Below are 25,333 nucleotides of genomic sequence, written 5' to 3' on the forward strand. Positions count from 1 at the left end.
GTCTAAGGCACACCTGTGCACTAATCATGGTGTCTAATCAGCATCTTGATATGGCACACCTGTGAGGTGGGATGGATTATCTCAGCAAAGGAGAAGTGCTCACTATCACTGATTTAGACTGGTTTGTGAACAATATTTGAGGGAAATGGTGATATTGTGTATGTGGAAAAAGTTTTAGATCTTTGAGTTCATCTCATACAAAATGGGAGCAAAACCAAAAGTGTTGCGTTTATATTTTTGTTGAGTATATGTTTTCTCATATATTTTGTAAATATTAGAGAGAAATACAAACTTCTAAATCTAAAAATGCCATTTTTGAAACCAGATAACACATCTGAAATGATTTACAAAATATTTTAGGGATATTAGCATACATGCCCCAGGAATGCGGAACAAGGGGTGGGTCAGGTCACAAATACTCTCAAAACTTCACGCATGCGGACACACGCTTCCTCCTGCAGTCTGTCTGCATAACAGCATTACAAGGAAAAGACAACATTTTCTTTGTCACTATTCCGCTGAGAAATTTGAAGGGCCGCACAGCTTTAATGACGGCTTTGATAAATATGACCAACTATGTGTACACACGTGTGGAAAGAAAAAGAAAGTATACACCTGTCAGTTATAGTTTGAGCACATAAACATTATTTTCATACCTTAACATAACTGCAGAAGGCTTGGGAAAATGCATTGTTTCATACACCAGATCTGGCAAGTAAACAAACTAAAAATTGGCCATATTCACACCTGAGTGCAGATATTCCACTATGTTCAATTTAACATGCAGTTCCTTCAGTATTGATTATAGGCAATCCAGATTTGTGAAAGAGCTGATTAAATCAACTCAGTGTAACCATGATAAGAGCACAGGGAAGACCAGTTTCATCAGATGTTCTTCTAAATTTTCTGTGAATGGCATCATTTTCTTCATTGAAACCAACAACCTGCTAAAAATACATAATTATAAAATACATCCCTGCTGTGTAGTTTAAGCTAACATGGGTCAACGTGTCATAGTGTCAAAGCTAAATGTTTAATAAAATTGGTTTTCTAAGTGCCTCTGAAGACCTCAGAGACCACACCAAGGCTCTGTTGTCTGCTTTCTATCGGTCCATAAATCTGTAGTCGGGGGTGCTGTTTCACCAAAGCACAGAGAACAAATGAATGGGAGGATTATATAAAATGTAAGTCCCTTCGGCTGCTCCCTTGTTTTGTACTCGGGGTTGCCACAGCAAATCCAAGGTGGATCTGCATGTTGAATTGGCACAAATTTTACGCCGGATGCCCTTCCTGATGCAACTCCACATTACATGGAGAAATGTGGTAGGGACTGGATTCAAACTGGGAACCTTCCACACTGAAACCAAGCGCATTAACCACTTGGCCACCATATAAAATAATATTTAAAAATCACAAATCTGCATTTGGCTCCAAATCTAAATAGTACTACTTCCTAGAATCAAGGATTACTGTGCCACTAAATGTCATTCAAATCCAAAGTGTTTTTGATGCACTCTGCCAGCAAATAAATCAGCGGACAAGTAAACAAACAGGGTCAAAAATATGATGACTGCAGTGGAAGTAAAATCCATTTCAGACCTGCAGCATTGGGAGTCTTTTGGATAACTGAACATGAAGGACGTCCTCCATCTGTTCCTTTATCTCCTGTAATTTGTTTATTTATTTATTTTATTCCAGTCCAGGCTGAACTTCTCTTCCAGGCTGTGACAGTTTACTTCAGTCATTTTTGTGTAATCTTGCTGACAAAATCTGAGATGTACTTATCTTAATTCAAAGTGAGGAAATGGAGGCAAAAACATAACTCCATTGCAAGACATATCAAAACAAAGAAATGTTTAATTACTGTAGTTTTTATTTTACTACGACGACTTAAAAACCCAAAGTACGGATATAGCAATGGGTAGAAAAATCAACCGCTGCTTTAAAGAACATTTCTTGGTTCTGCACTTGCTCCTGAAGGTAAGTGGCTCCTCCAGCCAGACACTTAATGACACTTACTGGTTCAACAAATATCACAAATGATCATTAACCACAACGTCAACAATGCATAGTGAAGCCGATGTGTCATAGCTTTGGCGTCTGGCAGTTTGTGTGAGCGGCGTTTGCTGGGAAGTGACAGTTGATTTATTGCTACACATCAGCCACACAAGCTGCAGTGTTGACCTTTTACCTGGTCACACGTGTCCTGGCGATAAAGCAGTCTAGAGTCAGACAGACACCAATTCCTCCGCTGGTTTTCTTATCTGGAGTCCCTGCGTGATAAACGCTAAAGCTGCACAGGCGTGCTGATATCTTTCTGGCTTTACAAGGAGAAAAATCAAAATGGCCACTGTAGAGTAAATGTGCTGAGTTAGATACCCCCCTTTCCGGGGATACCGCAGTCAGCTTTTCCCAGGCATGACTGGAGCGGAGCCACGGGAAGACTAGAAGAGGGAGTCAAAAAGGAGGAGAAGCAGGGAATGGGGAGGTGCAAAAATGAGAGAAGGAACAGAGATAGTGAGAGAAAAACAAACCCCAAGGAAGCACATGTAAGGACTTTGTTTACTTGCAGGCTTCTGTGTTCCCTTCACGCCCAGACGGCACCACAGTCTGACAGTGCGGTAATCAGATAATGTATTTATTTTTTATCTTAGCAGTCAGCTGACTGCAGCACAAAGTTAAAAATAGCCTGCTGTCTGCATCAATTAATGTTAACAGTCAGAACCTTTAATAGAAGGCGTCAGATGTCAGAATCTGACATTTAGTCCACAGATTTTGACAAATATCAGACATTACCCTTCATGGTTTTTCATGAAACACTCTCTCACTGTTTTCATTATGCATTGGTGCTGTTCAACCTCCTCCAACTGTTTTGTTGGACAGCAGCTAATTAACTGGCCACTGTGCAGGGTCTGAATTGGGGCTGCCTAGAGCTGGAATTTGTCCCAGCCTCCTTTTGTGTGGACTTGATTTCTCAAAGTGTGTATACTTGAACTTTGAAGAAAAAGTGGGTGTACATGCACCATGAGATCTGTCAGTGATGACTGTGTTTTTTACACCAATCATCAAGCTTTGCAGGACCATGGTAGGATTACATAAATAACTTGAGCACTGTGTCATAGATCGCAAACCTCCACCAACACTAGTTTCCAATTCCACAAATTTTTTTTACCTTGGAAAAAATTTTAAAGTTCAAAGTCCTGTTAGAAGTGACTTTTCATAAGATAAATTAGATGTGATCAAATGTCATGAGTAGGTATTTAGTTCATGCACTTGAATCAAAGTTTTTTGTGGCGTTGTCAGGTTCTTGTTTTTTGTTTTATTTTATTCAACTTTTTCAGTTTCTGAATTCTTTTTTGGATAATTTTCACAGAACATTGGTCATCTCTGCACAATTTACCATTGCTTTTTGTCACTTGGTTTCCAACTGATAACTGGAAGATGGTCAAACAGGCAGAAAATTGGAACCTCCATCCAATTTTGGTGGTGTAGGTAAATCCATAACATAAAAAATGAGAGTGATTGAGGTACTTTTGTTTGAGATATAATGCAAAATTAGGGATTTTCAATATTACATTCAAATGTCCACAAAACCTGTAATCTGAATCAGATCTGGATCAAACATTGTCAAGTGATAGTCAGTGCTCGTCTGCACCTTACTTTCAAACATGAGAGTGATTGGGTTATGTTTCATTAAGATATAATGTAAAATATACATTAAATGGGGCTTTCAATGTTAAATTTAAATGGCCACAAAATCTATAATCCAGATCAGATCCGGATTAAATTTGGTCAGATGATAGTCAGTGCTCGTCTGCAACTTACTTTCAAACATGAGAGTGATTGGGTTATGTTTGATTAAAATATAATGTAAAATATACATTAAATGGTGCTTTCAATGTTAAATTTAAATGGCCACAAAATCTATAATCCAGATCAGATCGGGATTAAATTTTGTCAGGCGATAGTCAGTGCTCGTCTGCACCTCACTTTCAAACATGAGAGTGATTGGGTTATGTTTGATTAAGATATAATGTAAAATACACATTAAATGGTGCTTTCAATGTTAAATTTAAATGGCCACAAAATCTATAATCCAGATCAGATCCGGATTAAATTTTGTCAGATGATAGTCAGTGCTCATCTGCACCTCACTTTCAAACATGAGAGTGATTGGGTTATGTTTGATTAAGATATTATGTAAAATATACATTAAATGGGGCTTTCAATGTTAAATTTAAATGGCCACAAAATCTATAATCCAGATCAGATCGGGATTAAATTTTGTCAGGCGATAGTCAGTGCTCGTCTGCACCTCACTTTCAAACATGAGAGTGATTGGGTTATGTCTGATTAAGATATTATGTAAAATATACATTAAATGGGGCTTTCAATGTTAAATTTAAATGGCCACAAAATCTATAATCCAGATCAGATCTGGATTAAATTTTGTCAGTTGATAATGGATACATCCTACATAAGGCTTTCAAATATGAAATCTTTTTTGAGAGAGTTATGAATTCGTTCAGTGTTACAGCACAGGGATTTTTCCTGACTTTGACCTTTAACCTGTGACTTTGAAAATTGAATCAGTTCTTGCCTATCAGGATATCAATCCTCTGTAAAAAATTTCATAAGGATATATGAAAAATTGTGGGTTACAGGTTGTTCACAAACTGACAGACAAACAAACAAATGGGGGCGAAAACATAGGGCGGAGGTTATGAGTACACCACTTAACTTTAGCTGTTGCGTTTCTAAGCACCATCAGGCCTGAAAAATATCTGTGGGGAAACAGTGATAGTGCTTGTGTGATATCTTACTTTTATTAAAGTGCGAGTGTAAGAAGTAAAATATAGAGTCAGTATTCCATAGTTCAAGTACTAAAGGGCTTCTTAAGTGCATCTGCATGACACTATAACCAGTGTCCAAAGCCACACATACATAAACACAAATCATGCAGAAATGTTAGAGCCAGGCAGCATTCTGCAGAGAATTATGAAAAAGCCACACGCCCTTACATCTGGTGAAGGGATAATTTCTATAAAATGTTTTAACTGTTTTTGAGGTTTGTTAGAAACACAACCTTCAAAAAGTCAGTTAAGTGCAACTAAAAAGTGCTTATTCAAAAAATAAAATAAAACAGAACCAGTAGCCACCAGAGAGCACTACTTTTTTCAGATTTTTCCAGGACACGCCCCCAGACCCCCTACATTGGCACAGGTTTGTTCCCACCTACTCATGTACGCTTTATTTCCACAGTGAATTACACCGACAGTGACACATTTTTGTAATGTTTCTCCAGTATGACACCACAATGGAGTTGAAATGGAACAATCAAGATGGTCTTGTTGTGTAGACTTTCAAGGGGTATAAAAAATACCACATGAACCGTTTAGGAATTAGTCATCTATTTAGGGATTGGCATTAATTTACACACAGTTTAGGGTCCTTTGCTCTGGCTTTGATCCAGCATGCAGGCGCTTCAGTGTTGAGGACCCCAACTGCTGAAGAAGGCCAAGAAGGCACTCATGTTTCATCTGGCTGAAGCAAATGATTGTTACTTTCATGCGGTGGGGATGGGCTTATTGTCTGACTGGGTGGTTTCCATCCAGCACCCAGGGAAGTTCTGTAGTGTGATGGCTGCGGCGACACATCTCACCAACGTATTCTCCCAGACCTTACTCATACACAGTCCCTCCATTTTCAGAGACCATAAGTAAATGGACAAACTAAATCTATGGATTATTGTTGATACAAATCATCACTTTTACATTGACATGTCCGTGGATGGATACTGAATGTACCTTGTACAACTTCATTTATATCCATCATTAAAGGCCCCTTCACACATAGTGCGAATATGTACAACTCCAGGGCGACACCCACTGGAGCAGCTGGTATGTGCGCACCACGAAATATCGCGCTGTTGGGCAGGTGTGCACAATGCTGGTGCGATTGTTCATGCACGCAGGAATACAGTGCCACCAGCTGCACGATGTGGTTACCCATTGTGCAGCTGGTGTGAAGAAAAAATAAATATGCAGCAATGTTCCGTGCACGCGGAAACAGCAGCTTTTTTCCAGTTGAAAAAAGAAAAAAAAAAAAAAAACTGTCACCCACGGGATTCGAACCTGCGCCTTCCAGAAGCTCTGATTGCCAGTCAAAAACTTTACCAAGTGAGCTACCATCGCTATCCTGTAAAAGGTGCTGAACACTGCCTTATATCAGGAAGCACATGCACGTATTAAAAAAGAAAAAAAAAAGACACACCATATAAAAACATTGCATTGTATTAAATCCCTCTCATCAAGTGGGCAATAAAAATATGATCCGTGTTTTCCTCTGTAGATGACCCATGGTCACTGATGTACAGGCATGAAATCACATGAATGAGAAGCAGTTCGCTCGTCTCATTCATGTCCACATCTGCTGGCACGTGTCCTGCCAGCCCACGCGTGTCTTGTGGACAGCGCGTCACAGGACACCGCGTGGAACAGAGCTCATGTGGGTGATGTGACAGTCAGATTGCCTGCTGCGTGTTCTGATCTGACGGCCCGTTTCAATCTCAGGGCAGCCTGTCCATGTCCACATCCTGTGTGCACGTTCCCCCTTGCTGCAGCCCGTCGCCGCAGTGATATGATTTTATTTTTGTCCACTTGATGACAGCAAACAGACACACGCACATCACAGTGGTCAGTTGTTAGTTCATGTCTGTCCAAACACAGTACTGTCCAGCTGGGATGTCCAGAATGACAGATCTCCACGGCCGCTTCTGTCATAGCCACACCTCCTGTCAGTTCAGTGCACACACCAAAGCCACACTTGTGGGGCACTTGGACAAATTTCACTGCGAGTACGACAGTGATTGTCTGCAGACTGTTGTCATGCCAAGAGTGCGAATGGCCACACATTTTCTATGTGCCATGCGAGGGGTATTAGATGTTGTGCGTGTCACCTGGAATTTGGCCGACACCTGCAGCTAGAGGGTTCGATGGTCTTGCACAGCTCACACTCTGCCTTTCAGCCACTGGTGTGTGCAAATAGTTGTAGCAACAGGTGTACGTGGTGCTGGAAGCAGCTACAAAATTACACGGTTTGCATACAATTCCTGCTTTATGCGCACTTAATGCTCAATTTGACCAAATTCGCACTGTGTGAAGGGGCCCTAAGAAATACAAACAGTATAGTACCACACAGTAAATCTGTCTGGAGGAGGCAGTTCTCACAAAATGAGTGACCAGACAAGGATACGAGTGAGGAAAGCCACTAGGCATCCATGACAGCTCTGACGGAGTTATAGGCTTCAGTGGGCATGACTGGAGAAACTGCGCAGTGCAACTTCTATCTGTTGCATCACCAGTCACAGCTTCATGGTGAAGTGGAACAGAGAATTTTCATACACGACAACACATCAACTCTAGGCTCGAGTCTCTCAGGTGGCTGTTGGCAAATTGTAGTTGAAATTTTGCAAATTCTTGTTTTGTTGCTTTGAGATTAAATGAATGAGATTGTTTTCAGAGCATGATCACAGACCTCTCAGTTATTTTTTAAAATATTTTCAAACACAAATGCAATTAAAGGACTGCACTAGAGCACCTGTGTTCCAACGACCTCCCGGCGCACAAGCAGGTTTTTGAGCCTATTCAGGTCTGTGCCATCATAAAGCCTTTAATCTTCCCATACACACCATGAATGGAGGCATTCCTCGCGCTTTACTCAACCATTCACCCACAGAGCAATTCTCACCACTTTTACGAGCTCTGTCTCTGCATTACAACCCTAAAGCCTCAGCCTTGCCCTCCGAAACTGCATTTATTTTGATATTTATTTTCTTGCTTTCACTACATCAGCCGTGTGTCATTTGTGCTGATGGCATTTAAAATGCCTGCAGAAACAATCTGTCCGTCTGTGTTTGGACATCCCTTCATCTCTGGGAATTCCCCTCTCCCTGCCTCTCCCGTCAACCGGCCCCTCCTCCTGTCCGCTTCCATTTCAACCAGTCCCAGTTCCCTACTTTGTGTTTCCTTTTTGCTGTGACATTACAGGTCATCTGCAGGGTCACAGGGTCGCATCTCACCCGCAGAGGGGTCACGTTTCCTGGTTGTTACGCGACATGTCCGAGCCGACAGAGATAAACATAACAGCTGCAATGAGAGGTCACAGGAGATTTTTTTTTTTTTTGGAAAATGTTGTCATTTGTGAGGTTTTTATTATCGCTGTAGCTTTTAGGTGTGTGACTGTTCGCTGGTGTGATGGAACTCCCAGAAATGACTGTTCTGTCTGATGTGTTTATCCACCCACACATATCTCTCCCATGTTGTCACACATACAGCTGTTTCCTGTTCATACTGACAGAGGGAGGAAAAGAAATTAATTATTTCCAGAGGGGTGAGATCTCAAAATTTTTCATGCCATTTAGGTTTTGTTTGACCACCATAAAGCTCACACTTCATAGCGAAAAATATAATTTTCTTTCACTTCTATACAGTATAAGAAAACAAAAACTCTCGCACACTGCCTCACTTGCTACACAAAGGTGAATTTAATCAAGCAACGTTTCAGCCAAAGGCCATCATCAGGCAAATAATTTCCATGAATGAAAAGCCATCTTAAATAGGGTGCGGCTGATTACGTCATAGGATGTTGTCATAGAAAAACATAACCTTTGTAATATACACATCCATAAAACTCATACAATAATGTATAGAAAATAGATATATACCTATATATCACAATGAAACGTATTACATACATAAAAGACATGGATATATAAGACAGCTCAATATACATATACACACATATATATATTATATACACACACACACACACACATATATATATATAGTAAGTCCCTTCGGCTGCTCCCTTGTTTGCACTCGGGGTCGCCACAGCAAATCCAAGGTGGATCTGCATGTTGATTTGGCACAGGTTTTACGCCGGATGCCCTTCCTGACGCAACTCCACATTACATGGAGAAATGTGGCAGGGGTGGGATTTGAACCCAGAACCTTCCGAACTGAAACCAAGCGCATTAACCACTTGGCCACCACCCCTGCTCACACACACACACACACACACACACACACACACATATATACACATATATATATATATATATATATATATATATATATATATATAGACAAACATACACACTTGTCAAGAGACCTGCCTCAATAAATAAACTAGACAGAGGAAATGGAGCATGTACCATAGGACTATAATAGAAAAATGTCATAGAAAGATATTTAGAATCAGTTCATCATTAAGTCCCTTAGGTACCAAAGTTTGTAGTGTTTCAATCCAGTAGGCCTCTCTTTTTTTCAAAAGTTTGTCATGGTCTCCCCCTCTAAAGGGAGGAGGGACCTGTTCAATGCCACAAAAACAAAGGGTGCTTACATTATGATGTGCATCATTGAAATGAACGGCTACTGGATAATTCCTGTCGTTTCTGCGGATTGAACTTTTGTGTTCACTTATTCTTTGTTTTAATTGTCTTATGGTCTTGCCCACATATGCTAAACCACAAGGACAGCGTAAGAGATAAATCACGTGTGGATGCACAAGTTATTATATTCCAAATGGATATTTTTTTACCGCTGTGGGGGTGCTGGAAAAAAGTAGTTTTATAAGTGTTATTACATTGTGCACAATTCCCACACCGGTAATTTCCGAAATAGGTGCCAGTAAACTCTGAATAGATGTGACTTTGGGGGTTAGGGTTAGGGTGAGGCTTCATCACGGCGTTGCTTTGCGCCATGCGGCGACACGCGGAATTCCTCTAAAGAGTTGTGTGCCCGACTGGAATCCACCTTTTTTATTTCATAACTGTACAGAAATCTATCAAATTTGGACAAAATTTGCGCAGAATTTGACTTTCTGAGACCGACACATACACAAAACGTCATCAAAAAATGTTCTTCTCCTCTGTTTGTAATGCCGTGTTTTATTATACACAGATCAAATGGAGCGTTTTTGAGGGAAGAGCGAACAGCAGCCAGCGGAGAGTTTTTTTATTTCTCTACGTGCGCGCGTGAGCAAATCATCCGTGAAGATTATTTTATTTATTAACTACACAGATGTATAATAAAAGCAAATTGTGACTGGTTTATAAACACAATTATGACAGAGTTTTTGAGGGAAGAGCTGCCTTAGATTCTGAGCTTAATTCTGATTCTGAGGAAGAACACCTTGAAGTGCTGCAGAGAATGGCAGATGACCATAATGACTGCTAATAGATTTTCTGTAATCACAACAAGTGTAATCAACACTCATGGCAGCCATGATTGTTAATGGGCTGGATGTTTAATAAAACATCGGCAGCTGAGATGACCCCATGCCAATCTGCCTGTGCATATTGGCATGGGGTCATCTCAGCTTCTGACAAGGTTAGAAAATTTTGAAATTTCAGAAAATATTACTCCAAAAACACAAAAATTCCCTTCCATAATTTCATCCTGTCTGATGAAGGGCGAGGCCCGAAACGTCACCTTTGGTGTGTTATTAAAGGCTTGTTTGGGAGCTAACTGGCTGTGCGGATCTCTTTCGTTTTTTGTTCTTCCATAATTTCACCCCAAATCTGCTCCAGATATCACCAGAATGCACAATTTGCATCCTTTTATATCAAAATTTTGTGGGGGGCATGCCCCCAGACCCCCCTAGTTGCTTTGCCGCTATGCTGCGTAGCGGTAGGTTTGGTACCAAACTTTTCTGAGGGGCACCAAACTTTTCAGATTTTGGTGTCCTTAAGGCACACAACTATTTATTCTAAAAGGCAAACCCTGCCTCGTATAGGTAATATCTACTATCTAATATGATATCTAATATCTACTTTGTATACATTATTGTATGAGTTTTATGGATGTGTATATTAAAAAGGTTATGTTTTTTCTATGACAACATACTGTGACGTAATCAGCCGAACCCTATTTAAGATGGATTTTCATTCATGGAAATTATTTGCCTGATGATGGCCTTTGGCCGAAACGTTGCTTGATTAAATTCACCTTTGTGTTGCAAGTGAGGCAGTGTGCGACAGTTTTTTGTTTTTGTGTTCAGCAGCCTATGTGCCTTCTCTTACGCACCTGTCGTCAAGGGATGTGCGAAGTGATTTCTTTTTTTTACTTCTAAACAGTATGAAAATTACAGTCTACAAAGTGACATTTTCAATCAAATAAATTAAATTTTTTACATTTCTCCTGTGCAACAGATACAATATATATAATTATCAAGCTGTAGTGGAGACTTTCAACTTAAATTCAAGGGGTTTAACAAAAATACTGCATCAACTATTTAGGAATTACTGCAATTTCACTCCATTTTTCAGAACACATGAGTAACTGGATAAACTGAATTTAACTAGAGCACTGCACTCATAGGGCGCAATCCTCCGCCAACACTAGTTTCCAATTCTACAATTTTTTACCTTGGAAAAATTTTCAAGGTCAAAGTCCTGTTTAGAAGTGGCTTTTCATAAGATAAAATATAGATCAAAAGTGCTTTTCAGTGTTAAAAACAAATATCTGCTAAATCCGCAATGCGGAGCGGTTGTGGTTCAAACTCAGTCTATTCATTAAGAGAGCCGGTTTGCATCTCATTGTCACAAATGACAATAATTGAGACACTGGGCTTTTCAATATTAAATTAAAACATCCACAAAATCCACAATCCGGATCAGATCTGGATTTAACATTGTCAGGTGATAGTGAGTGCCAGTCTGCACCTCACTTTCAAATATGAGAGTGATTGAGGCACATTTGATTAACACATAATGTAAAGTACATTAAATGGGGTTTTCAATGTTAAGTGTAAATGGCCACAAAATCTGTAATCTGGATCAGATCCGGATTAAACTTTGCCAGTTGATAAAGGCAAATATCCTAGAGTTATGACTTTTTGAAAATTCATTCAATGTTAAAGGATGGGGATTTTTCACATTTTCCAAGATTTTTCCCCAACTTTGACCTTGAAAACTGAATCAGTTCTTCCCTATCAGGATATGAATCCCCTGTAAAAAATTTCATAATGATATATGAGCAATCTGTAATCCAGATCAGATCCAGATTAAACTTTGCCAGTTGATAAAGGCAAATATCCTACACAACGCTGTCAAATATGAAAGAAATTTGATGTTTTTTGAGAGTTATAATTTTTGAAAATTCATTCAATGTTAAACGACGGGAATTTTTCACATTTTCCAAGATTTTTCCCCAACTTTGACCTTGAAAATTGAATCAGTTCTTTCCTATCAGGATATGACTCCCCTGTAAAAATTTCATAATGATATATGATATATACTTTCCTTTTTGCTAAAGCTTATAGTTAGGGCTGGATCAGGTGACCCTGAACCATCCCTTAGTTATGCTGCTATAGACGTAGACTGCTGGGGGGTTCCCATGATGCACTGTTTCTTTCTCTTTTTGCTCTGTATGCACCACTCTGCATTTAATCATTAGTGATCGATCTCTGCTCCCCTCCACAGCATGTCTTTTTCCTGGTTCTCTCCCTCAGCCCCAACCAGTCCCAGCAGAAGACTGCCCCTCCCTGAGCCTGGTTCTGCTGGAGGTTTCTTCCTGTTAAAAGGGAGTTTTTCCTTCCCACTGTAGCCAAGTGCTTGCTCACAGGGGGTCGTTTTGACCGTTGGGGTTTTACATCATTATTGTATGGCCTTGCCTTACAATATAAAGCGCCTTGGGGCAACTGTTTGTTGTGATTTGGCGCTATATAAAAAAAAAATTGAAATTGATTGATTGATATGAGCAATCTGTAATCCAAATCAGATCCGGATTAAACTTTGCCAGTTGATAAAGGCAAATATCCTACACAACGCTGTCAAATATGAAAGAAATTTGATGTTTTTGAGAGTTATAATTTTTGAAAATTCATTCAATGTTAAAGGATGGGGATTTTTCACATTTTCCAAGATTTTTCCCACACTTTGACCTTGAAAATTGAATCAGTTCTTGCCTATCAGGATATGACTCCCCTATAAAAATTTCATAACGATATATGAGCAATTGTGGGTTCCAGGCTGGTCACAGACAAACAAACAAACAGACAAACAAATAGGGGTGAAAACATAATTGCTGCCCAATTTTGTTGGTGGAGGTAATTATTATTAATACAAATCATCCCTTTTACAGAGTTTTCTTTAGGCAAGTGAGAGGATGGATACACAAGAAATACAAACAGCGTTGTAAATGTACGGTAAATCTGTCTCTGGTAGGCAGCTCGCAAATCTGAGAGACGGTGAAGAAACGAGAATCATGTGGGAAGCCATCAACACACCCACACAACTCTGAAGGAGTTCTAGACTGATCTGGCTGTGATTGTAAAAGCCGTCTGTTGGATCACCAGTTATACAGCTTCATAGTGGAGTAGCACAAAGAAGGCCTTTCTGAAAAAGATGTCAAATTTCACCTGCAGTTTTCCCAGACGGCCCATGAGAGACTCGAGCCTTTTTTTTTTTTTGTATGAATATCCTTTTGTTCCACTTCAGCATGAAACTGCACTGTGTACAGTTTATTCAATTTGAAACTGCCAATAATTGTAAATCATATTGCCCACTAGAATGTTGCCCGTGGGGATTCACCAGCTCTAGATTGGGTAGTGTTTATAAAATAGGTAGCTGACATATTTCAAGGGTGGTAATAAATTAAGCAAAGCTTATATAATGAGTTGGAATGGTGTGTGAGACCAGAATATTTTTAGAACCTTAGACCTCAACAGTTGTTTGAAGAGGAACTCAACCCTTTTATTTCCTGTTAATTATGTAATTTTTTTAAATATTAATTCACGGTCTTAATTTAATGTCTTAATCTATATTATAATAGCTAAGTGACTTCTGTGCATGTGTGCGCTAGTATGGGTTTGATCACACAGAAACCAGGGAGAGGTGACATTTGCTGTTTGATATGGTTATGTATTTTGGGTCAAGAATGAACGCTGCAAAAACGGAAAGTTGATAGGACTAATACTTTTGGAGAAATTAGCAAATTTAGCTAACCATTAAACAGTGGACATTGTGCTGCACTGTACCATGGGGGTATGGGGTTTAAAATGTTATGTTTTGTGTTAGTTTAACAGTGTTATTAGTGTTATTGATTTATTGTGTTTAACAATGTTGTTAGTGTTAAATTTATTGTATGTTTGTAGTTCAATTGGTTTAGTTAAGTGTCCTGTTGTTGCTACCATGAGTGAAAAGAGTAAAACTTTATAGCACCTGTTTGCAGCAGCCACCGTCTGTTTGTGCATGTGTAAAAATTAAAAGCGCCTGCTTGCAGCAGAATGCAGAAAACAAAAAGGTCTCTGTGCGTGCAAATGTGGACAGCTAACATTTTCTGGTATGCTTATGAATTTTGGGTCAAGGATGAACGCTGTGAAAACAGAAAGTTGATAGGATTAATATTTTTGGAGAAATTAGCCATTTTAGCTGACCAGGGTTTGGGGGTTTTAAACATTATTGTGATTCATGTTAGACTGACAGTGTTGCTAGTGTTATTAATTTATTATGTTTTTGTAGTTCAGTTGGTTCAGTCAGTTTAGTTAAGTGTCATGTTGTCATTACCATGAGTGAAAAGAGTATTACTTTTGATGTCTTCTGTCACCGTCTCGGTTGGTGCATGTGTAAAAATTAAAAGCACCTACTTGCAGCAGAATACAGAAAAACAAAAAGCTCTGCATGCATGCAACTGGGGACAGTTGACATTTGCCGTTTCATATGCTTATGTATTTTGGGTCACATTGATAGCACTATTTTTATTTATTTTTGGAGAAACTACAGATATTAGCTAACATTACAAATTACATTCTGGACTAACATGCCATTCCAGCAGGGGGCGGTAAATCATCTTTATATTAAAAGTGTGAGTGTGTGTGATTTTATTTAGCAAGTTCAGTGTAAGTACATATTATAATTGTAACACATTAAAAATACATGAATAAGACAAGAAAGTGAAAACCCTTATGTCTATTGTGGTCTATTTAAAAATCAAATGACAAAATATAATTAATAATAATAAAGTAATAATAATAATAATAATGGTGTGCATATGAGCCCTGTGACAGACTGGCATCCTGTGCAGGGTGTACCCTGCCTCATGCTGTATGACTGCTTGGATAGGCTCCAGCCCCCTGCAACCCTTAACTGGACTAAGGGGTTGAAGATGAGTGTGTGTATATATGATAGCAAGAACCTAAACAATTTATAAATCCATTAAGACAGCAAATTAACATTCAAAAATAACATTTAACAGGAAAAAAAAGGTTGAGTTCCTCTTCTAAAAATTGTTGAAGTTTACGGTTCTAAAAACATTTTGGATTCATTTGCTATTCCAAGTAATTATACAAGCTTTGCTTAACCCTCTGGGGCCGACGCCGTCATATACAACGGCTAAGACCAAGCTTTATTAAATTATAAATAACTTTTGAATGATATGAGATAGAAACTTACTTCTTTTTTTTTTGCTGTAAAGTTAACTCGGTGGACTTTCGAGCCAGCCATCGGCCATCTTTGTACTCCTCATAGAAGCTGTGTGATGACGTGCGCAATGTGAGTGTCCAATCGGAATTAGTTCACGTCACATGTTTTTCCAAAATCCAATCATAGGGCAGATTTACCTCACGTGAAAAGCCAAAGATCGCTTTCAGGAGTGATATGTTACTAGTTGGCCCATTTGAATAGCCCCCTGGGTGCTCCAATGAGTACATCCAGTGCGCCCTGTGCCATTATGCACAGTGATCAGTGAAAGCAGATGGAGAGCCTCTGATGACAATCTCACGTGCTCAAACAAAGAGTGTGTAACTATCAGGATTGCTCCACTAGTTTGCATGTGAATGTTACTGGGAGGTCTGGGCGGCTTTGCTTGAGCTGCTGCTCCCGCGACCCGACTCTGGATAAAGCGGAAGAAAATGGATGGATGGATGGATGTTACTGGATAACTCTGTTGCTTTCTTGGCGTAAAGCACTGTTTACCATGTCAATGGACAACAAATCGCATAGACCATTTTGTATATATTGTTCAAAATATGCATTTGTGTTTATTGTTTGAACCTTTTTGTTGTGCAGTCTTTAACAAAAGTCCTCAAATTACTTTTATAAAGTGTCAAAACAGTTGTTTATTATAGTTTGCTGTGTGTTTTGAATAAATGTGTGTGGAAAATTATTTTTCGCTTAATTTTTACCTTTCCTATTTTTGATTGTAAACCTTTATTGCACTTATAAAACACAACAAAAACATATATATTCTGAAAGCACAGGTTCTGAAAAAAAGAGACATAAAACTTGATTGTGGGATGCAGGGAGAGCTGTTTTCAGCAGTAACAAAACATTTATGCCAAGCGAGTGAACTGTCCAAAAAATGCCCTTGGACCCCAGAGGGTTAATTTATTGGCACCCTTGAAAAAAACCTGTTTTATAAACACTACCCAATTTTGATCCCATGGATCCCCATGGGCAACATGCTAGTGTATTTATACACTACCATGCAGAAACAGAGACGGTGGCAGAAAACATCAAATGCAATACATTTCAGTCATGGTACCGGTAACATGACACTTAACTACACTGACTAAACCAATTGAACTACAAAAACACAAATCAATAACATTAACAACACTGTTATACTAACATGACCCACAATAACATTTAAAAACCCAAAACCTCAAACTCCCATGGTGCATTACAGCACAACAGCCATTATTTATTGCTTAGCTAAAACTGCTCATTTTTCCAATAATATTTGTCTATCAACTTTCTGTTTTCGCAGCGTTCATCCTTGACCCAAAATACATAAGCATACCAACAGGCAAAGGTCAGCTCTTCCTGGTTTCTGTGTGATCGAAGCCATACACACACACACGCACGCACACACACACACACAGAGGATACTTGGCTATTATAATATAGATACTGAACAAAATAACACAAAAGTCTGTAGTCTGTTAACAAACTCATCAACTGAACTGTTCTGGAAATTTTTGTCCTCATTCTGAATTTGTCCAATTTACCTCTGTTGTCCCATTTTACCAGAAACAGATTCTGGTGTCAGTGTTGCGTGCAAAAGATCCAGTAAAGACACTTTTGAAAATAGATTTTATACCCACTACTTTATTGTGAGTACACTCTTTAAACATGCTTTGAATTTTGAAGTCTCAATGAAAAATCACATCCACAGCTTGTGGTTCAAGTCAGACTGACAAAAATGAAGGCATGAAGGATGTTAACGAATACAAACAGATTTGGAAAAATGCATCTTTCACTCAAAAACTGCATGATATACCTTTTAAATTCAGCAAAAATGTAACAGCTTGTGGTTAAAGTTAAAATCAGCATGTACACTGATATGAACCTCGAAGTCAAACTTGAACACTGACATTGTGTCATACAAACAAAATTAAGCAAACTGCACCGTTAATTTGGAGGATTTGCAGGAGTTACTGAGGAGGATCAGTATAGAAATGGGAAAATTGAAAATATGGTTTGACAGAAAAATTATCATTAAACGTAAGTAAAACAAAATACATGTTATTTGGCTATTGTAATACAGACATACAGGTTCAGTTACAAGTCGAGGGGGTAGATATTGAAAGGGTACATGAAAATAAGTTTCTGGGGGTGATAATAGATGATAAGATAAACTGGAAGACTCATATAAAACATATACAAAGTAAACTGTCAAGAAGCATTTCAGTTCTAAACAAAGCGAAACATATTCTGGACACAACTCACTCCGCATTCTTTACTGCTCACTGGTTTTACCATATTTACAGTACTGTGCAGAGGTATGGGGTAATACTTATAAAGGTAATACTTATAAAGGTACAACACAATCATTATCAGTAATGCAGAAAAGAGCTATAAGAATTATTCATAATACTGGCTATAGAGATCATACAAATCCACTATTTTTACAATCCAAATTCTTAAAATTCACAGACTTGGTTCATTTTCAAACAGTACAAATCATGTATAAAGCAATAAACAATTTACTTCCAGCAAATATTAAAAATATGTTTTTTAACAGATCAGGGGATTACAGTCTGAGGGGGAAATTTAATTTAAAGCATCAGTGGGCACGAACAACATTAAAAGGTTTCTGTATTTCTGTCTGTGGGGTGAGGATGTGGAACAGATTGGGAGTGGGGCTCAAGCAATGTCCAAGCATGAACCAGTTCAAACAGCGGTACAAAAATATGGTTTTTTTCTAGGTATAGGGAGGAGGAAGGGTAATGAGGGTTAGGGTGTTTTTGTTTTTTGCTTCGGCTTGTAAATATATAGTATTTTGTATGTAAGTAGGTATGTGTAGGTGTATATTTATGTTTGTGTATATATGTGTATATGTATATGTGTATATATGTATATATGTGTGTATGTATGTTGATATATATATATATATATATATATATATATATATATATATATATATATATATATATATATATATATATATATATATATTGATATCTGTTTAGGTGTGTAGGAATCTATGTGTATATGTGGCAAAGGGTATTACTGGTTGTGGGGAAGAAGGGGTAGGGATAAATAAGCTGATGCTTCACCCTACCCCTTTTCGGACATGTTGGGTACACAGTAGGAGCTTTTTTGTTGTTGTCTTTACTGATCTATCTTGTAATTGTTGTTGTATCAAATGTTCGAAATAAACAGTTTTCATTCATTCAAAATCCCACAGAAGCCTGGATAGTGGTGACCACTTTTTCTTCAGCGGGTCCATTAAATGGAGACTAAATAAAGGAAAATATGACTTGAAGATTATTTTTTGGCACTTGTAATTCTGCTATCTTGTGAAAGGCTGACTCACCGCTGTCTTGTGGTTGTAATGGATGTTTGTCTTATTATCTGCAGAGTGAGTCAGTCAAATACTTCCTGGACAGCTTGGATCGTATTGGTCAACTGGTGAGTCGAACCGACTGGATAAATTCGTGCTGTCTCTGCAATGCTTTCCCTGCTGCAATACTTTTCCCTGTCTTTCAGAGCTACATCCCAAACAAGCAAGACATTTTGTTTGCGAGGAAGGCAACGAAGGGCATCGTTGAGCATGACTTTGTCATGAAGAAGATTCCTTTCAAGATGGTGGATGTTGGAGGGCAGAGGTCCCAGCGGCAGAAGTGGTTCCAGTGTTTTGATGGAATCACATCCATACTCTTCATGGTTTCATCATCTGAGTACGACCAGGTATGTAAGCGATCTACTATTACTATTAGCACTCACACAGTGCTAATAAGTAGATCCAAGAGGATAGTCACATAGTTTGAGAATTATTCTACTAGAATGGAATTTGGATGTAAAATGGGTTTGTAACTTCCTTGTCAAGGAAGCAGTGAAAAAGTCAAAGAAAATGTCTCCTGGCATAGATTCTGAACCCTGAGTTGTTCACGTTGTTCCAACATGATCTTTTGCTGCATCAGCAAGAGGTCAGGGCAGGTCTGGGAGGATGTGCTGGTGTCTTGTGTTGCCAGGTGTTTGACAATGGTGGCACCTTTGCAGGAGAATGAAGGTCCAAGTCTGGCATTTCCTGTCAGTGTATAGTTGTGAGTTTTGGATGTTACACAGTCACCTAAGGTAACAAATGGATGATTTTGGTACCAAGTCTCTTTGGAGGATCCTTGGGTACTACTGAAATCAATTTACGCTAAACAGTTATTTAGGGAGACTCAGATGAAGAGTACCAATGACATAATGAGAGGACCATCAGCTTTGATATTTTGACATAATCTAATCTAACCTGAATACACCAATGAGTTAATAAAACCACTATTCCGAGTTCTACCTTCCCAGTTTCCAGGTAAATTCAACGCCGTGTTTCTCATCGTACAGCTAACAAGCAGCGCAAATGAAAGCAGTGACGCATTTATGTCGATTCCAGGTTTTGATGGAGGACCGGAGGACAAACCGTTTGGTGGAGAGCATGAACATCTTTGAGACGATTGTGAACAACAAGCTCTTCCTCAACGTGTCCATCATCCTCTTCCTCAACAAAACCGACCTCCTCGTGGAAAAGATTCGCACCGCAGACATCAGCAAAAATTTTCCAGAGTTCAGAGGAGACCCGCGCAGGCTAGAGGACGTACAGGTACGCGCAGAGAGTTTTTAAATGTTGTCAAACTGCTCTCACTATCACAAGGCACCAAGCTTATTACAAAGAATGTTGTTCGATCAGCTATTATTTACGAAGAAGCGCTAACGCATCCTGCGTGGGCCCATAGAGGGCGATGTAACTTTGTTAGTGGGTCATCGTGAGTATGTGATGCACTGAGCTCATACTTGAACTCAGCATGCGTTACTTCATGATGTATCACATGCATTTCTAGAGCTAAAATGTTTATTCTATTGATAGAAAATAATTACCAAGTGTTTTTGGTGGTTGATTAATCTTTGTTGTCATTTAATTACAGAAAAATATTAAAATTTGACTGGATCAGTTGGTATACCTCTGTCTCTTTAACCCTTCTGTGAGAAATTGAAATAGGTATTTTAAAAACTATGAGGTGTAAAAATAGTCTTTAAAATGGCCACCTGATTAACTGACTATGAAAATAATGATTGGTTGTATATTTGTACAAGGTCTGTTTGAAAAGTATCTGACCTTTTTATTTTTTGCAAAAACCTGATGGATTTGAATCACGTGTGCTTGCATTAGCCAACCCTGACCAGCATGTCTTGTGAGACATGCTGGACTCCGAAAAATGATGCCCGCCTCTTCCACCATTCGGAAGATTTAGACGGCTTTCGGTGACTTTTCAGTCGTGTGACTATCCGAGAAATTGTGGAAGAGGTGGGCATGTCACAGCATGTCCTGTGAGACTTCAACACGGAGTTGCTTTTGCTCCGCCGTCAGCAGCTTCGTGCCGAAGCCATCGGCATGAATTTCGCTGCCTCTCTTTTCATGGCCAAATCTTCTGTCACAGTGGAATGTGCCAAAAAAGTGCTGATGTCCACCTCTTCCGCAATTTCTCGGATAGTCACACGACGGTCCCGCATCACCATAGCGTTCACTTTGGAAATGATCTGGTCATTTCGGCGTGTTGATGGCCGACCGGAGCGTGGCTCGCTCTCCACCGTTGTGCGGACATCTTTAAACCGGTTGTACCGCTCCTTAATCTGTGTGATGCCCAAAGCATCGTCACCGAAAGCCGTCTGAATCTTCCGAATGGTTTCCACCTGGCTGTCGCCCAGTTTCTGGCAAAATGTGATGCAGTTGCGCTGCTCAAGTTGTTCCTCCATTTTCCTTGCAATGAAAATCTGACGAGAGACTACACCCATCCTCACACAAAGGCTGCTTACCAGCAAATGACGCAATCGACAGGCGTGAAAAAATTCACGCATGCGCATGAAGGTTCATGGTTGGCTCATGCAAGCACACGTGATTCAAGTCCATCAGGTTTTTGAAAAAATAAAAAGGTCGGATACTTTTCTAACAGACCTCGTATACTGTCACTGTCCCTCACAGGCGTTCTTGGTGCAGTCGTTCAGTCGTAAGAGGCGAAACCGGGGCAAGCCGCTCTTCCACCACTTCACCACCGCAGTTGACACAGAAAATATTCGTTTTGTCTTCCACGCCGTCAAGGACACCATCTTGCAAGAGAACCTCAAAGATATCATGCTGCAGTGACCTTGGCACGGACTCCCCAGGACACCCAGACACAAACATTAGCTGCTCTGAACAGGAACTGTGAAAGCCGCCATGAATCCCGGCCTGCTGACTCTGCCCACTTGACTCGTGCTTGGACATGACACAGCGGCATGCGAGCAGATAATAACACTGACCTGTGGGGCAGCCAGATAATCCACACAGTGGATCTGACTCAACTCTGAACCCGTGGAGCCAGGAAGTGACTCTGAGCCTGTTGGCCCACACGGGCCCCTGTGGAGGCCCAGAAAGGACCTGACATTTAACCTGTGTGAACGCCGGAAAAATACTTGTCTCCTCACTTTCCTCAACACTTTAAGCAAATGTTTAAAAATGGAAAAGGAAACCATTTTTTGTTGAAAAGCACCAACTACATGAGCACTGAAAGTGTTTTTTTTTTTTCTTGGATGTATATATGAATAATGACAAACATGTCACTAAACCACACAAGACTGCTTGCTGAAACGGAGCTGGACTGAGTGTGGAAGGAAGGAAGGAAGGAAGGAAAAGAAGTTTAGCCAGAGTTGGAGAATGTTTCATCCGAAAATACAGTCATGTCCACAAGTACTTGAACAGTGACACAATTTTGATCATTTTGCTATTTTATGCCACCACAGTGGAGTTGAAATGAAACACGATGTGCTTGTATTGTAGACTTTCAGATTCAAGTTAAGAGGTTTAACAAAAAATATATTTTACAGAGTCTCTCCATTTACAGAGCCCATAAGTAATTGGACAAACTCAATATAGGGATTATTGTTCATAAAAAAAACTTCACTTTTACAGCCAGTTTACTTTCAGCAAGTCAGAGGGTGGATACATGAACATTTCCTAGTCACTGTATACATGTTAGATTTCATTTCCATCAATCATTATGAAATACAAACAGCATAGAAAATCTGTGTGGAGTTGGCTGCAAACTGAGTGAAGAGGAAGATTTGTGAGGAAAGTCATCAAGAATAAGATAACTCTGAAGGAGTTCTTGCCTTCTGTAGCTGTAACTGGATAGGTGCTAAATTGTATGTTGCAGTCACCATTTTATCTAAAATGAACAAGAGAACTTTCAGGTGAAGTTTGCCAAAAGGATACATGGGATACATATTAAAGACTTTTTCTGCTCCACTCCACTACAAAAGTCTTACTGGTGATGCAAACCGCAAAAGCAGCACAATCCCCAGTTTCCACAGTCAGCCACAGAAGCCTCTCTCCTTCAGAACTGTCATGGGTGTCTTGTTGTCTTCACTCAATATCTACATTTCAGAGTGGCCTTATACTTTGGCCAGCCTAAGGCACACTTGTGCAATAATCATGCTGTCAAATCAGCATCTTGATTTGCTACACCTGTGAGGTGGGATGGATTATCTCGGCAAAGGAGAAGCGCTCACTAACACAGATTTAGACACATTTGTGAACAGTTGGGAGAATTAGGTCTTCTGTGTATATAGAAAATGTTTTAGGATCTTTGACTTCAGCTCATTAAAAATGGGAGCAAAAACAAAAGTGTTGCATTTATATTTTTGTTCAGTGTGTTTCTTGCAATGCTAGTCAGTTTTGCCTGAGTATTATCTACTCCTGACAGATTTAGCATACCGTACCACACTGTTTGTATTTCTTCATGATTGATAGAAATTAAGTCCACCAAATACTAAAACACTTGATGTTCATGTATCCATCCCATGACTTGTCAAGGGAAAACTGGCTATAAAACCGATGATTTGCCTGGAAAAATACTGACTTAATATCATATCATAGATAATATGTAGTATTTAGTTGGTCCATTTAGTTATGGGCTTTGAAAATGGAAGGACTGTGTATAAAAATGGCTTCAATTCCTTTATGTTTTATGCAAACATTTTGCTCAACACCTTAAATTTTAAAGTCAACACTACAAGCACATTTGAACTTATTGTGGTGGTGTACAGAAGCAAATTTTTAAATAAATTGTGTCATTGTCCAAATACTTATGGTACATATATGACAAAGGGAGCGGGTATGACAGTCATGATGTTTTGTTTTGTGGTGAGATTGCACGAGTCAGTGCCAACAACTTTTTAGCAGGAGATGTGTCTCTCGTGCTCCCTGTCCTCTCCTCTGCTGTCGCCTCCTTGTCTCCTCCCTCTGTGCGGCAGCGTCAGAGGAAAGGTGAACAGCTGCAGAAAGTGAGACTTATCCCTTCTCTTCTCTGCTCTCCTGCACAACAGAAACATTGTTCGTCTCTTTTGCTTCGCAGCAGAAACAGCAGATGATCAAATTAGAGACTCTTCTCGGGTTGAAACAGCACACACGGACGCACACAGCTTCCCGAAAGAATTATAGCTCATCTCTCAGCCGACGTCTTTCATGTCTTTACACTTCCGCCACATCCCACCAACATCCCCATCAGGATCGCCGCAGCACTTCTGCAGTCAGGTTATTAAGCACCGACGTTACGGAAGGCTCTGAGGGATTCATATTAATACTGCTTGTTCCTGTTCCTCATCCTGTAAATGTGAAGGGAACAGGAAAAAATAACAGCTGAACTGCAGGTGACCTTATTCTCGCGTTGCTAGCAGCCATATTGAACATGTGTAGCGCTCACGGTGGAAGTCTGTCTCCAGGATTGGAACATTAAAATGACAGGAAGTGTCAGAAACAAACCAGACCAGACGCAAAAACAGGGAATGTAGCTAACTGTCAAAAGTGAAAACACATAACGTGTTACAATATATGAAAGTGCCCGAACAGGCAGAGCCGTTACAGTCCGCGTTGCAACAGTGACTCAGCCGGGAAAAGTAGCAGAGTCTCTAATTCTGTACTGTACATCAGGAAGCCCGAAGGCACAAAAATACTTGCTGTTAATTACACAAATGTATGACATGACATCACACGTATCCTGTTTTTGTTTTGAGCAGTCTTTGCGCACATCCTCCAAAGATAACGTGACATAACCACAAGTTGCAATACCACTGTGAACCATAGGGGGCAATGTAACCACTGATGAGGCACAATTATGTGAGCAGTACAATAACAAAATGAAAATGGCAAATTTTTTGAAAGAAACTGCAGTATGTGTTTGTTCACAGTTTCTGTTTGCCAAAAATAATTTTTAATCCTTCAAATATGTGAACAGTGACAACAGTGAGACAGGTTTTTTTTATATATATACTGCACAGTGAAACTGAAATATGTTTGTGCCTTCAGAACATATTACTGTACTCTGAGGTCCATTCACATTTTCATGTTGTATGGTTACATTTCAGGCCAAGAAACCATTCATTCCCATGTAACTGCCACACAACGATAAAGTAGACTCTGCATCGTGCTTCTACATTTAAAACTCACTTTGTCTTGATCGTACTAAACTATAAGACAAAAATAAGCAACATCGTATTAGCTAGCTGTGGCACAATATCTAATAAAATCATTAAATGTTCCAAACAGGAATCAGTTTATAGTCACAGAAATAAATTGTTTTGAAGTCATTTTTAGTTATCAGCCTGATTATTATTCCTTGCTGGCTAACTAGGAAACTGTAGTCCAGCTTAAGTCTGGTAACTACCATGTAAGAAGCTCAACAATGAGCTTCTTTGCAAACAGATAATGTGTTTTACCTGCGTTTATGTTTGACACCTACCCAATTAGTAGTAGAAGAAGTAAGTCCTCTATTATTAAGCCCTGAGGCCCGTTGGTGCCAGTGCTAATCT

At 39.4% G+C, this 25,333-nt stretch overlaps 1 protein-coding gene across 1 annotated transcript in view; it reads left to right on the plus strand.

Annotated features, from left to right (window-relative positions):
- The window catches only part of LOC117525660 (guanine nucleotide-binding protein subunit alpha-12-like), a 51,884-nt gene extending 26,773 nt beyond the window's left edge, over positions 1 to 25,111 (plus strand). The window contains exons 3-6 of the mRNA XM_034187573.1: positions 18,866 to 18,916; positions 18,995 to 19,195; positions 19,887 to 20,093; positions 21,471 to 25,111. Coding sequence (XP_034043464.1) covers positions 18,866 to 18,916; positions 18,995 to 19,195; positions 19,887 to 20,093; positions 21,471 to 21,632 — 621 coding nt within the window. The 3' untranslated portion in view covers positions 21,633 to 25,111. The remainder of the gene's footprint in view (positions 1 to 18,865; positions 18,917 to 18,994; positions 19,196 to 19,886; positions 20,094 to 21,470) is intronic.
- Positions 25,112 to 25,333: the final 222 nt, after the last annotated feature.

Source organism: Thalassophryne amazonica, chromosome 15 (genome assembly GCF_902500255.1).
Source record: "Thalassophryne amazonica chromosome 15, fThaAma1.1, whole genome shotgun sequence".
NCBI lineage: Eukaryota > Metazoa > Chordata > Actinopteri > Batrachoidiformes > Batrachoididae > Thalassophryne > Thalassophryne amazonica.